At 40.1% G+C, this 14,932-nt stretch overlaps 1 protein-coding gene across 1 annotated transcript; it reads left to right on the forward strand.

The window, feature by feature from the left end:
* The first annotated feature begins 674 nt into the window (after positions 1 to 674).
* On the forward strand, positions 675 to 4,416 carry LOC121652205 (E3 ubiquitin-protein ligase TRIM21-like). Its single transcript, XM_042004852.1, has 2 exons — positions 675 to 786; positions 2,228 to 4,416. The coding sequence occupies exon 2, from the start codon at positions 2,237 to 2,239 to the stop codon at positions 3,878 to 3,880; it is 1,644 nt and encodes a 547-aa protein (XP_041860786.1). The 5' UTR covers positions 675 to 786; positions 2,228 to 2,236; the 3' UTR covers positions 3,881 to 4,416.
* The last annotated feature ends 10,516 nt before the right edge of the window (positions 4,417 to 14,932 follow it).

Consider the following 14,932-nt stretch of genomic DNA (forward strand, 5'->3'; position numbering starts at 1 on the left):
CTTTCTGCTGAATACCTGCCGACAATGTGAACTTTATTTCCTGCATGTCTAAAGATTGTTAACACGACATTGTTGCAGTAGAAACTGAATAAAACAGGACACACAAGAAGTGTACAGGCGTGAGTGTGAGCACATGTAGATGAGTTGCTGAAAGTTAAATAAATCATACTGAACAGTCGGGTAGGAATAAGTCATTCTGTAGGCTGAGTGTGAAAAAGATGGACAGAAACAGGGTGAAAGGCAGTAAGAAGGAAAACTAAACTGAAATGAAGTCTGGTGTAGTTCCTGTGTGTGTCCAGCAGAGGGCAGCAGAACAACAACTGTCAGGAAAAGACATTTACTCCAGAAACTTCAACTTCCTGTCCTTCAGTTCAAGGAAAAAGACATTAAAAGGACAAAATGAAGCATCAGAACATTACACACCTAAATATGAGTAAATGATGCTGGGATTGAACAAAGAGTTGAAGTTCAGACTAAATCCTGATTGTTTGAACTCTTTCTGTGTAACAAGCTGCAGTTTATTCAAGGACCTCCCTGCATTTTAAAACCATTCTAGTATCATCTGCTGTTTTTAACTATAATCACGTCTGAACCTGAAGAACAAAACCCAGCCCAGTTCAGGAAAAGGCGGAGCAACACAGGAAGACTGTTTTTTGTTCCGGTACCAGAAATGAAAGTGAAAGTTATTCAGATCAGAGCTGCAGTCGAAGCAAATCTCTGTGTTTCTGTGTGAAGGAAAATAAAGCGAGTTCATCTGTTCTTTCTCAGCTACTGACTCCAACACTGGTGAGTACAGCTGATCATTTTTACTGAGTTTCAACAAGCAGCAAACGGAGAGCAAAGTGAAACTGGAACTTTCACTCCTCAGATAAACTGGATCAGGATCCTGACTACCAGTAGTTCAGATTTGTCCTCTGTGGAGGACATTTGTAAACCTGAATATCTCCGTCCCCCTGCATGCTACCGAACTACCTCCTTTTCTTCTCTAAAGAGGACATTTAGGGGTTTTAAACGACACCGACTTGTAGGGGCGGAGTTTTGGGAACTTCCTCCTTCTTGTCAGAGAAAATGGCGTCCATCACCACCAGAACATTTTATAGGAAGAGGGAGAGTAAGAACAACTTTATTTAAAACGTACTTTAAAACAACAAAGTTAAACAAATTTTTACTTCAATTCTTTATTTCAGACTCATAATTTGGTCCATATAAAAACAAAGAAGAAAGCAGAAAGAAAAAGAGACAATACAGAGAGACTATTGAACTTTGTCTATAATCTATACAAACACTTCCTCCAGTGTCTCCAGAGTCCAGAGTTATATCGTACACTGCTCATCTTAGGCATTGTTAAAACCATAATAATCTCATTTTTAGAATCCTCCAGTGCCTCCAGCAAACAGTTTACAATACTGTCTCTGAATATCATCGTCATCACTCAGGTCATCCCTGATGACATGACCGAGATATTTTACTTTAATCACAACATGTAATTCAAATTCTCCCAGAAGAGGGAAAAGCTCCCTTCCTGTCCTCTTTAGACCTCACAATCATAACAACACACAACAAAGTGCTGCAATGTGCACAGAACTTTAAAACTATTAAAATAAATAGCAGCTCATTCCACAGTTTAGATTCAAGAAACTTTATTGTCATTATACACACGTGTACGACGACATTAAGCTGCACAGTCAGGATACGAACTCATTAACAAGAAAAGCTGACAGGGCAGGGGTGGCCATGTTGGACCTGGAGGACCACAGTACTGCAGGTTTTACATGTTTTCCTGATTCAACACATCTGATTCAATGAATGGCTCATTGTGCAGAAGTTGACAACAAGCTGTTGGATCTGTTTGGTTTTAATCAGGAGCAGGAAACATCTAAAACCCACAGGACAGCGGCCTTCCAGGACCAGAGTTGTCCATCCCTGGGATAGGTCCTTCAGGACATTGGAGATGGTGGTCAGACAAAGTCCTCCTGAACTCACAGTCATGAAGTGGTTGGAGAACAAACCGGTGTCCACGGCATCCTCTGCCTTTAGCATTGAGCCACAGGACACGTGCAGAAGATGGTCTATGAAAGGACAAAGCTTTGTCCAGGTCTCAAAGCCACTTCCTGAATAGAACAGCAACATTGGTGGTGTTTTTTTCTGTTAGTCAGGAGGATAGAAGTGAAATGTTGAAGAATAATGACTAGACGTGTGTTTTAATGCTGTTTTTCTGACTCCTCAGAGGTCAGACATGTCTGCTGGCAGCAACCAGAGATCTGAGGATCAGTTTCTGTGCTCCATCTGTCTGGATGTGTTCACTGATCCAGTCTCCACACCATGTGGACACAACTTCTGCAAGAACTGCATCACCCACCACTGGGATGTTAACAACAGATGCCAATGTCCAATGTGTAAGAAGGAGTTTCACTTCAAACCTGATCTAGAAATTAACACCTTACTCAGAAAGGTGGTTGATCAGTTCAGACGTGAAGCTCAGCAGGAAGCCAGCAGCAGCAGCTCAGAGCAACAAGCTGCCAAACCAGGAGAAGTTCCCTGTGACGTCTGCACTGGAACCAAACTGAAGGCCCTGAAGTCCTGCCTGGTGTGTCTGACCTCCTACTGTCAGACTCACCTGGAGCCTCATCTGACAGCTTCAGGTCTGAAAAGACATCAGCTGATGGAGCCTGTGGAGAACCTGGAGGACAGGATGTGTAGGAAGCACGATAAACCTCTGGAGCTGTTCTGTAGGACCGACCAGACATGTGTCTGCTCGCTCTGCTCTGTTTTAGACCACAAGACTCATGAGTTTGTTCCTCTGAGAGAAGAATATGAAGGAAAGAAGGCAGAGCTGGGGAAGACAGAGGCTGGAATCCAGCTGCTGATCCAGAAGAGACGACTGAAAATTCAGGAGCTGAAAGAGTCGGTGAAGATCAGTAAAGATGCTGCAGACAGAGAGACAGCAGAAGGTGTTCAGGTCTTCACTGCTCTGATGGAGTCTGTTCAGAGAGGCCTGAACCAGCTCGTAGAGGAGATCCAAGACAAGCAGAAAGCTACAGAGAAACAGGCTGAAGCCTTCATCAAAGATCTGGAACAGGAAATCTCTGAGCTGAGGAAGAGGAGCTCTGAGGTGGAGCAGCTCTCACGCTCTGAAGACCACCTCCACCTCCTCCAAAGCTTCTCGTCCCTGAAAGCTGCTCTACCCACCAAGAACTGGACAGAGGTCCGAGTCCGTCCACCATCATATGAGGGGACTGTGGTGAGAGCTGTGTCTCAGCTGGAGGAGACACTCAGCAAACAGAAGAAGAAGAAGATGGAGGCTGAGCTGAAGAAGGTCCAGCAGTCTGCAGTGGATGTTACTCTGGATCCTGATACAGCAAATCCCTGGCTCATCCTGTCTGATGATAGAAAACAAGTTTATGATAGTGATGTGAGGAAGAAACTTCCAGATAATCCAGAGAGATTTTCTTTCTATGTTTCTGTTTTAGGAAACCAGAGTTTCTCTTCAGGCAGATTTTACTTTGAGGTTCAGGTTAAAGGAAAAACTGAATGGAATTTAGGAGTCGCCAGAGAGTCCATCAACAGGAAGGAAAACATCTCACTGAGTCCTCAGGATGGTTTCTGGACTATATGTTTGATAAATGGAAACGAGTACGAAGCTAATGCTGATCCTCAAGTCCGTCTCCATCTCCAGTCTGGTCCTGAGAAGGTGGGGGTGTTTGTGGATTATGAGGAGGGTCTGGTCTCCTTTTATGATGTAGATGCTGCAGCTCTGATCTTCTCCTTTACTGGCTGCTGCTTCACTGAAAAACTCTACTCGTTCTTCAATCCCTTCCCTAACGATGGTGGTAAAAACTCAGCTCCTCTGATCATCTGTCCTGTCAATCAGACGGTCTGATGGTTTTCCTCCATGACCAGTGAATCTGGTTCTGAACCAGTTTCAGTCTGAGTTGTACTGGTGGAGAGATGAGGTTGTAAATGTCAGCAGTTCAGTTCACATCTGGATGATTCTGCAGCTCGTTCCACTTCTGTCTCCACGTTTCTTCCTTCTCTTCACTGTCAAATAAAGCAGAGTCAGATGATTCCTGCATGATGGATTAGATCATTGTTATATAATGTTGAGTTTGATGTGTTTTCTTCTTGAATGTGTCCCACTGATGATGGTTTTTCCCTCTGGGACTCTGTAGTCATCGTCACTAACAGGAAGTTAGGAGGGTCTCAACACGTTTTAAAGCAACACTGAATGAAATGTTTGTTGTTTTCTCCCATTAAACATTTATCTTCATTTATTCTGGACAGAAATCAAACGTCTGAAAGAAATCTCTGAAAACTTCATATTAACATGATCCTGATGTTCATGATGAGTGTAAATAAAGTTCTGATCAGAAGTGTGTCTGTGCTTCATGTTGATCATCAATAAAAAGACAAATTAAAGCCAAAGTGTGTTTCTGTGTGTTAGTGTGTGTTCCATCATATTGTTGGAAAGTCCAGATTCTCCTGGTTCAGATGAGATAAAACATTTGAACTTTTTACTTCATGTTTAGATTATTTTGTGACGTGATTTCTGTTCTAACAAGAGAGTTTATCACCATGATTCATTATTTTATTGGAAATATGTGAGATAATTGTCAGCATGGCTGTACACTGCCTGGCCAGGAAACAAGTCCCACCTGGATTTAACTAAGCTAACAGGTCGGAGCCTCCTATTGGATAATTCCTGCAGGGTGATCATCTTCCAGCTGCAACTAGTTATTTAACTCCAGCTGATGCAACGAGCAGCTTCTCTTTTCTTAAACAAGCATGTGGAAAGACACGTCCTGTGGTCGTGGAGAAGATGTTAGTCTGTTTCAGAAGGGTCAGATCATTGGCATCAAGCAGAGAAAACATCTAAGGAGAAGCAGAAACTACTAGAACTGGGTTCAGAACTGTCCAACACATGATTATAAAGTGGAAGGATGGTGGGCAGTGATGGTGTGATGAAGTCCCGTGAATGTGTTGAGTCTTTCTAGTCTGTTGCTTGGCCAGAAGTGTCGTTACTCAGGGCCCCGTTAACCAGCTCACCTGGTAGAACCGACACCTGCTGGTCCTTCCATGTCCAGCAGGCCTCCTGCCAACATGTCAGCTGGTGGAATGAAAAGGATTTAACTATTTATTTATTTATTTATTTAGGACAATGCATATTAATCAACATATGAGCAAAAGCTTCACAGTAAATATGCCAGAATTAGCCACAAAAGCTAAATTGCATCTGTTGTCCTAAGGCAGGCACATTGAACAAACATTGACAAACATCTCATATTTACAATAGTTACAATAAACATTAAACACAGTGTTAGTAATAAGAGGTAAACAGGATGTTAGTTACACATGAGTACAGGACTGGTTTGTTTTTAACCACTCTTTTAGTGTTTTCTTGAAGGTGAGATAGTTGTCACAGTTTCTAATATGAGCTGGTAGTGAGTTCCATGACTGTGTGCCTCTGATAGACACCACCATTTGGCTAAACTTAGTCCTGCGGCGCTGTATGTTACAGTCTCCTCTGGTTAAAGCTCTAGTAGTGACTCTATTGTTTGTTTTCTTCTGTATGAAAACATCTAATGGTGGAGGGGCAAGCCCATTTAAAACCTTAAAAACAAAACATACATCCAGAAATATCTGATAGCTGCTCAAGTCTAAAATATTATACTTACTAAGGATATTACAGTGATGAAAATGAAGAGGTTTTCTGTCTAAAATTTTCAATGTTTTCTTAAAAAGAGACTTAATAGGCTTTAGAGTTCCTTCTGTTGTATGAGACCACATTGTGTAACAGTAGGTGATATGAGTAAAAATCATTGCGTGCATGTATGCTTTTGCTGCATCAAGAGTAAGAAAGGGTCTGACATGATTAAAATTTGATAAGTTAAATTTGATTGTATTTATAATTGCTTAAATGTCAGGTTAGAATCAAAGACCACACCCAGATACTTGAACTGGTCCACCACATCTAGACATTCATCATTAACTATGACAGATGGTTGTTGGTCGCCTACTGGCTGTCGTGAGAAAAACATACAAACTGTTTTCTTTGTATTAAGATGTAAGCAGGAGTTTTGAAGCCAGTGGGACACTGGTACCATGGCTCCTGAAAGTATTGCAGCAGCTTCTTGTTTAGTTTTTGCGTGAGTATACAACACTGTATCATCTGCATATAATTGCGTTTTGATAGTTGAACAAACATTTGGTAAATTATTGACATAAAGACTGAATAGTATTGGGCCAAGTATTGAGCCTTGTGGGACACCGGCAGAGCAAGAAAGATAAGATGATTGTGAATTTCCTATTGTACAGCTTGTTTCCTATCTGCCAGATATGACTGCATCCAACAGAGGGCACTTCTGGATAAATTAAAATGAGACAGTTTAGCAAGAAGCATACCATGATGTATTGTGTCAAAAGCACGTTTTAGGTCCAGAAAAACAGCACCTACAAATCCACCCTGATCTAAAAGGCTTTTTCCATTCTCAAGAAAGTAACAGGTTGCTGTTTCTGTAGAGTGATGTTTACGGAAACCGAATTGCATTGGATGGAGAGGGGTACTACCACTGTTTAGATGTTCAATTAATTGAATAGAAACCCACTTCTCTGCTATTTTTGATACAATTGGTAAAATACTTATTGGCCGATAGTTCTCTGGTTTTGTCTTGTCCCCAGCTTTATACACTGGGGTAACCCTTGCAGTCTTCCATGTCAATGGAACTTTAGTATGGTTTATTGACAAATTTATTAAATGTGTGATTGGACTTGCAAACACCTCCTTATGAATCTTTAAAAAACTGTTTGTGAGTCCAAATGCATCTCTTGCTTTTGAACTTTTTAGAGATGAAATTATTTTCAAGACATCTGGCACAGTTATATTTTGGATATTGAAGATTGGTATTGTTTCATCCAGAGGCTTGTATTGGAGGTCTGGGCATTTAAAATCAGCTGTCAGTTCCTCAATCGATCTAATAAAAAATGTATTAAAACTATTAACAATAATATCTAAATTGTCAGTTAGTGTGCCATTTTCTTGGAGCTGCAAATCTCTAGATTGGATATGTTTATTTTGTCCTAAAAGTTTATTTAAATTTTCCCAAATCAGTTTTCCATTACCATTTGACCCTTCTATTGTCTCAATAAAAAATTTTGCTTTAGCTTTACGGATCTGTTTTACAACTTTATTTCTTAGTGATGTAAAAATCTGTTGTGTCTGTCTTTCATTAGTTTCCTTAGATCTTTATTTATCCACGGAAGAGTTTTTTTATGCTCTTTAAATTTGCCTAATTTGGTAAAATGAGCTAGAGTTTCAGTAACATTTTTAATAAAGTTATTAGAACTAGCCTCAATGTCATTGTTTTTCAGCACATTAAGCCAATCTAGTTGTTGCAATTCATTCTTCAAATTATGTTGCTCACTTTTGGGTATAAATTGATAGCTGCTAACTGTAGAAGGTTTAATTGAATGTTGTCTTTTAATTTTTCTTGAGCACAAAATAAAATTGTGATCAGAAAGACCTGACAGAAGATTAAAAGTTTTAGAGATTCTATCAGGCTTATTAGTAAATATCAGATCAATTATTGTTTGTGATGTATTAGTGAGTCTTGTTGGTCCTTTAATAACCTGTGTTAAGTTGTACTTATCAGCAAGTTGTTTCAGTTTTTTCCTATCTGATTTGTTGTCCCAATTAATATTTAGATCACCCAGAAGAACTATTTCGCTTTTGGGATTACAATGTTTTAAAATTGTCTTAAATTGATCATAAAAGACATCCTTAGCAGAGGGAGGTCTATACATACAAATCATTGTGAATGACATTGCTGGGGAGAGTGTTATATTCAGACCAATACATTCAATATTGACTTCAACTGGCCACTTCATTAGTTCACATTTAAAGATGTTCTTGACATAAACTAAAATACCTCCACCTCTTCCCATTTCCCTGTCTCTTCTGAACACATTATATCCTGGAATATTAATAGCTGCTAGTGAACAGATCAGTAGTTATTTAGACATGGGTGTCACCATGTGGCTACTTTTAGAAGCATATGTCAGTGAAGGACACATACTGGTTCAGCAAATATAGAAACGTGTTTCCTGTTGAAGCTGCACTTTCCAGTTTATCCACCTGTGGTGGTTTTCAGACCAGAAAAGAAAAAGCTTAGCTTCTGGTTGTAGTTTTTTAGAGCAGCTATGTATTTTATATAAAACATTTCCATGTTTATGTCGGTGTCATGTCTCTGATAAATGGACTGCATTGATGCAGTGATTTTAAAGCGCTTTTACATCCACGTTCACCCACGTGAACATCTCCGAGTGCATCTTACATAAACATAAAAAGTAAAAGTTAAAAATCAGTAGCAGGAATTATATGATATATTTTGGTCTAAACTTAACAATGAATGTTTGAATTAACAGTGAATTAAAGTTGATTAATTGATGATCTATTAGGTGTGAAGTAATGAATGAATCAACACTGAGACCATCGTTAGTTCATGATGAGCTTTCATTAATTAAAGCTTGAGTTCATCATGAGTTACGCGGTACTTAAGTACATGATTTGTACCGTTATTGTAAAGTTACAGAAACACTTATATAACAGAAGTAACTGAACTAATCTTTCTTAACTTTCAGTGTGAAGACGGTTCTCTGTTAAAACATGTGATTCCTCCTCTCAGAACTTGGGCTTCGGCTCTCCTGGTTCTAGTTTTAGCCACGCTGACGTCAGTGTGTGGCTGGTGCAGACGCTGTGAAGGGAAACGCGACGGCTGTGATGATGAACTGATTCTGAAAGAGGCTGACGACGTTCTGCTGGAGGCTTCTAACCAAAGAAAGGATGGGTTGATAGAAACCTTTAAACAGAAAAGAAAAGCAGGAAAACTGATGGAAAGTTTTAAAGATTCTAAACTCAGCAGAACCTGAACATGGAGCGGAGGTCCATCCACCACCTCCACCCACTCCATCCAGTGCAGCAGCACAGGGAGACCGGAGCCCATCCCAGCAGGAACAACACGATAGGCAGGATTCACCATCATCAGGCCACCAGTCCATCACAAGCCCACACAGAGAAACCAAGAAGATGGAGCCTGAAAGCTCAGCAGGACCAAATGATGCTGATGGAAGGAATGGAGACGATCCAGAAGAGAAGAAGAGAGAGAAGAGATTCCTGGAGATTTCAGAGTAAACAGACATGTCGCCACATAAGAAGACAAGTGTGAGTTATGACAGATCCATCAGAAAATCTACTTCATGTCTGAGATCTTTAAGCTGGAGTCACTACCAGCTTCATATGTGAGGAGAAGAACTTTAGATTCTGTTCTAGATTCAACTGGAAGCCGATGAAGAGAAGATGAACCTGGAGAAGTTTCTCTGCTGATGATCCTCATCAGAATCTTCCTCCAACAAAGGAACCAAATTTATTACATTTAAATTGTAAAACCTAAATGAAATTCATCCAAAAACATCTAATAGAGACTTTTCAGTCTTTATTTTATGTTGCATGAAATCATCTGAGTTTCATTTTAGGAAAATTTCACTTTTTACTGTAAAATAAAAATCTACATGTAAAAGTTATTTTAATCACTCCATTAGTTTTAGGTTTAACTTGAATATTTTATGTGTTTTATTGTAAATTTGTGTAAAACATTTATGATCTTTTTAGTATTTATATTGATCATTTTATTGTGTTTCTTCTAAAGTTCTTAATTCTGTAGTTTTTATTCTGGTGTAGCTTGAACCACCAGAGAGGCTGCAGCCATGTCCTCCTAAAGTTCTTCACTAAGAGTTTCTTCTATCTATCTATCTATCTATCTATCTATCTATCTATCTATCTATCTATCTATCTATCTATCTATCTATCTATCTATCTATCTATCTATCTATCTATCTATGTTTCTATCTATCTATCTATCTATCTATCTATCTATCTATCTATCTATCTATCTATCTATCTATCTATCTATCTATCTATGTTTCTATCTATCTATCTATCTATCTATCTATCTATCTATCTATCTATCTATCTATCTATCTATCAGCTTTACTCCAAAATAAAAGCAATAAATACAGTAAAAAGTAAAAAAGTATAAAAACATAAGATTAGCCAATAAAACAGTTAAAATAAGTAGAAAATGTTAAAAACCAGCATCTTAACTAATGTTAAAGCCCTAGAAAAAGACGTGTTTTAAGCAGTGATTTAAAAACAAGTGAAGAGGCGTCTTTAATACGTGGAGGGAACTGGTTCCAGGTCTGGGTCCAGCTACAGAAAAAGCTCGCTCACCTCTAAGTTTCCTCTTGGTTTGTGGTTAAAAGTGAGCGGTCTGCTTCCGGAGGGAAGGTGACGGTGTGTACGGTTGAAGGAGGTCTGACAGATGCTGTGGAGGTGCTTAAAGCCACAGTGTGGAACTTATTTGTTTTTTTATTAGCAAAGATCAAGTATCGCTTTCATAAACACGTATTTTACCAAAGTCTAATCACAATGGCATCCAAGTGAAGCGTTCTCGTAGCTTCGAATGAGTTGTTTATTAAGACACAGGTGGCGGCGCACCCAGCTGGAGGCGGCCATGTTGGCTTGCCAGTTTACATAGAAATGGAGGACCATCCATCCTCTTCGCCCCGCGAGACGGAGGAAAAAACAGCCACAAAAAGAAAAGGAAATAATAACCGGGAGCAAACCAGCGTGTACTTTGGTGGAGCGTTTACCAGATGGAGGCAGTTGATGAAGGAGAGGGACTTTAAAACTGATACGCAGGTTTCAGGCTTTCTGCTGGAGAGGTGAGTTCATTCAACCGGACCCTTGTAGGCATCACTGGGCCCAAGTAGCAACACCTCCATCTTTCTGTCATTAAAATGAGGAAAGTTCAATGACATCCAGGCTTCATGCTCACAACCGTGTTAATGAAAACGTTCCTAAAATCCTCACGTTTCAGTAGAGCACAAAGAACAGAGTTAATAACGTTAAAGAGAACACGGCGGTTATGTCTGTTGGAAGCAACCAAGTAAGAAAAATCATAGGTATTATCATCATGTTTATTAAAATGTGCTGTGATTTCATGAGTGATTCATTATTAAACTCTGGAATAAATCTTTATGTTTTAAGAATCTACTTTACACCAATCATTATACACTGCTGAAAAACTAAAGGGAACTCTTAAATAACACAGTGTAACTCAAGCCAACCACACTCCTGTAAAACCAAACTGTCCACTTAAGTCTGGTACACACAGAAGGATATTTGGACTGTTTTTGTCCTGATTTTGTCTCTTCCCGACCTCGGATGGCAAACGCCCAATCACCGTGAGATTTCCCTGTCCACTTATCATTTGGTCTGTGGTTATGAGCCGATTTGTCCGAATCAGGTCATAGTCGACAATTTGGAACATTGAACATGTTCAATATTTCAAAGCTGATTTCTGAGGAACGCCGACGACGCGTACATTCTGACCGCGTGAGTGGTGACGTGGTGAGGAATGTGGCCAATCAGAGAGCGAGCTGGCTGGGGAGCAAGGAAGTAAACAAAGTCCTTGTTCACGCCGTCTCCAGTCTGTTATCTTTTTAGTTCTGGCTTTTTCTGTTAACAATAGTCCCAAGACCTCCATCATTCCCTCGTCCTGTATGTCCCCTTCCATGCTGTGTGTTGTGTTTTTCAGTTGTTGCTGTTTCTTCTTCTACGTTTGTCCGGCTCGGAGGACTAGATTGTATTTGAGTTGCTGGACAGCATCGTCATGTGTGTGTTGTTCCGTGATTACATTTTCATGGCACACAACACACAGTACGATCATAACTGATTTTTCATCTTCACGTGTGAGGTCTCGACCAGATAAAAAATCTCACAAGATTAAAAACAATCATCATGTGTGTTCCAGGCTTTAGGAAGAAACACTGATTAACAATCAGTTCCACATGCTGTTGTGTAAATGGAAAAGACAGCAGGTGGAAATTACAGGAAATTATCAAGACACCCCAATAAAGGAGGTTCTGCAGGTGGTGACCACAGACCACGTCTCAGTTCCTGCTTTCTGGATGATGTTTTGGTGACTTTTGAATGCTGGTGGTGCTTTCACTCTAGTGGTAGCATGAGACGGAGGCTACAACCCACACAAGTGGCTCAGGTAGTGCAGCTCATCCAGGATGGCTCATCAATGCGAGCTGTGGCCAGAAGGTTTGCTGTGTCTGTCAGCGTCGTGTCCAGAGCATGGAGGCGCTACCAGGAGACAGGCCAGTCCATCAGGAGACGTGGAGGAGGCCGTAGGAGGCTACAACCCAGCAGCAGGATGCTACCTCCACCTTTGTACAAGGAGGAACAGGAGGAGCACTGCCAGAGCCCTGCAACATGACCTCCAGCAGGACACAGATGTGCATGTGTAGCTCAAACGGTCAGAACAGACTCCATGAGGGAGGTATGAGGACCGACGTCCACAGGTGGGGGTTGTGTTTACAGCCCAACACCGTGCAGGACGTTTGGCTTTTACCAGAGAAAACACCAAGCCTTAGCCTACATTGTGCCGCTTCAAAGAAAGCTTGTGGACACTGAGGAGTGTAAACCAAACGATTCGGTAAGACACATCTAGTAAATTTGATATTGGTTTAACTCATAGAATTTAATTTTAAAAAGGACTTTTATTCCTAATTTATTTCTATAAGTTTACTGTGTTATGGTTGGATTTAAAGCCAATCTCTGTCATCCAAACATAAACTCAGTAGAGTCGACCCAAGGCGTTTTTTAAAATACATTCATGTAAGGGTGCAAAGGAACAAGTGCAGGTTCACATTTTGTGACCTAAATCTTTAAAAGTAGTGATGTTAACATCCAGGTGGACTCCTCCCTGATGACCATGTTTTACCGTACTTTTATTGAGTCTGTCATGACTTTCTCTTTCATTTGTTGGTTTTCATCTTTGAGTGTAAAACAGAAAAATGTTCTCAGTAAGGTTGTTCATGTCTGTGGAAAAATATCTGGAAGTGCTCAAGAAACTTTGCAGAATCTGTATAACAGACAGCTGCTTAAGAAAGCAGAATCTATCCTGTCTGACAGCTCACATCCATTACATCATCAGTTTCAGTTTCTTCCATCTGGCTCATTGCTTAGACTTCCATTAGCAAAGACTAACAGATATAAACATTCCTTTGTTCCTTCTGCTATCTCTATCCTCAATTCCAGGAGGAAAAGGTAGCTGCCTAGAGTCTTGAATGAATGAAATTTTTATTGTTCTTATTGATTATACTCGTTTTTAACTTTCTTATATATGTTATTTGTGTTGCTTCTCTGCTGTACAACCAATTGCCTCCTCGGGGGACAAATAAAGTGATTGATTGATTGATTGATTGATTGATTGATTGATTTCATGCAGCAAGTGTAAAAAAATAATACAAATATCGTTTGTACTTAAATATTCTGTGCTGGAGAAGTGTAGATCCTGCTATCAGGATTCCCCCTCTATAAACCTGAGAATCACTTCAACGAATGTGAGAGGCATGTACGTTTATCCCCGTGTGTCAGGATTCTTTCAGTAAAACAAGGCATTCTTCTAAGTAAAAAATAAAAGGGCATGTCAGTGGTGGACCTTTGAAACTCCATCCATCCATCCATTATCTTGACCGCTTATTCCATTTCGGGTCACGGGTGAGCTGGAGCCTATCCCAGCATTTTAACAGGTGAGAGGCAGGGTACACCCTGGACAGGTCACCAGTCTGTCGCAGGGCCAACACAGATAGAGACAAACAACCATTCACACACACACTCTCTCCTACGGAGAATTTAGAGTGTCCAATTAACCTAACATGCATGTCTTTGGACGGTGGGAGGAAGCCGGAGAACCCGGAGAGAACCCACGCATACACGGGGAGAACATGCAAACTCCACACAGAAAGGCCACCACCCTCAAGGTTCGAACCTTCCCCCCAGCCGAGATTCGAACCGGCGACCTTCTTGCTGTGAGGCTGCGGTGCTAACCACCACACCACCGTGCAGGCCCGACCTTTGAAACTGTAATGAAAAATAGTGACATAGCTTTTTATTGTCTAAATAGAAATGTATTTTCATCAAAAAAAATGTTCTTATGCCTTGACGTGTATATAAACGTTCTAAGACTTGAAATATTGAATGCATTATCCACATTTTTAAAAGTACAGTAATAATTTCTTCATCGAGAAAGTTGCTATAAAAACGAGTAAAAATGTTACTGCACAAGAGGAGTTTTAGATAAACTTTCATGATGTCAAAGTTTCTGATGTTCGGACCTCACTGAAAGCTCACTTCTTTTAGGTCAAACGTTGACTTAACCGAAGATGATGAGAAAGAAACTGAAGATGAAATGGAGACCGAGGAAGTCGCTGAGGAGACGAGTGGAGAAGAAAGTGAAGATTTTACACTTCAAGCTGCACTAGAAGAGTCTCTTATGTAAGGGATTTTTTTTCTTGACTCATACGTTTCTACAGCTGAACGTCGGAGAGCTGAGAGCACGAATCTGACCCTGGTTCAGCTGATCCAGACTCTTCAGCGCTCACATTAAATGCAGTTAAGCCAAAGTAACGATGCTCACTTCTTGTTTTCTAATGGCTTTTGGATTTAATGAGTTGAACAGGTTATATTACATATTGTATTAAATCTTTAATAGTGTTTATTATTATTATTATTATCATGAATTCCTTATTAGGACTCAGCACCATCATTTTCCTGAGCAGCGACTGAGGACCAGGCCACTTCAGAGTCTAATGGAAAGTCTGTACATTTCTTCTCTAGTGACACGCAGCCTTTATAAATCCTGTTTCACTCAGTATAGACAGTACTGCAACAGCATTGTTCTGTTTAACACAAAATGAAAACATGCAGTATGAACACGTTTGTGATGGAAACGTTGGTAGAAATGAGCTTTAATCCATTTATCCCAGTTGTATAATTATCTTCTACATTTACTACTTTTAGTTTTTGTGG

The sequence above is a fragment of the Melanotaenia boesemani genome, chromosome 13, assembly GCF_017639745.1.
Source record: "Melanotaenia boesemani isolate fMelBoe1 chromosome 13, fMelBoe1.pri, whole genome shotgun sequence".
In the NCBI taxonomy this organism is placed as follows: Eukaryota; Metazoa; Chordata; class Actinopteri; order Atheriniformes; family Melanotaeniidae; genus Melanotaenia; species Melanotaenia boesemani.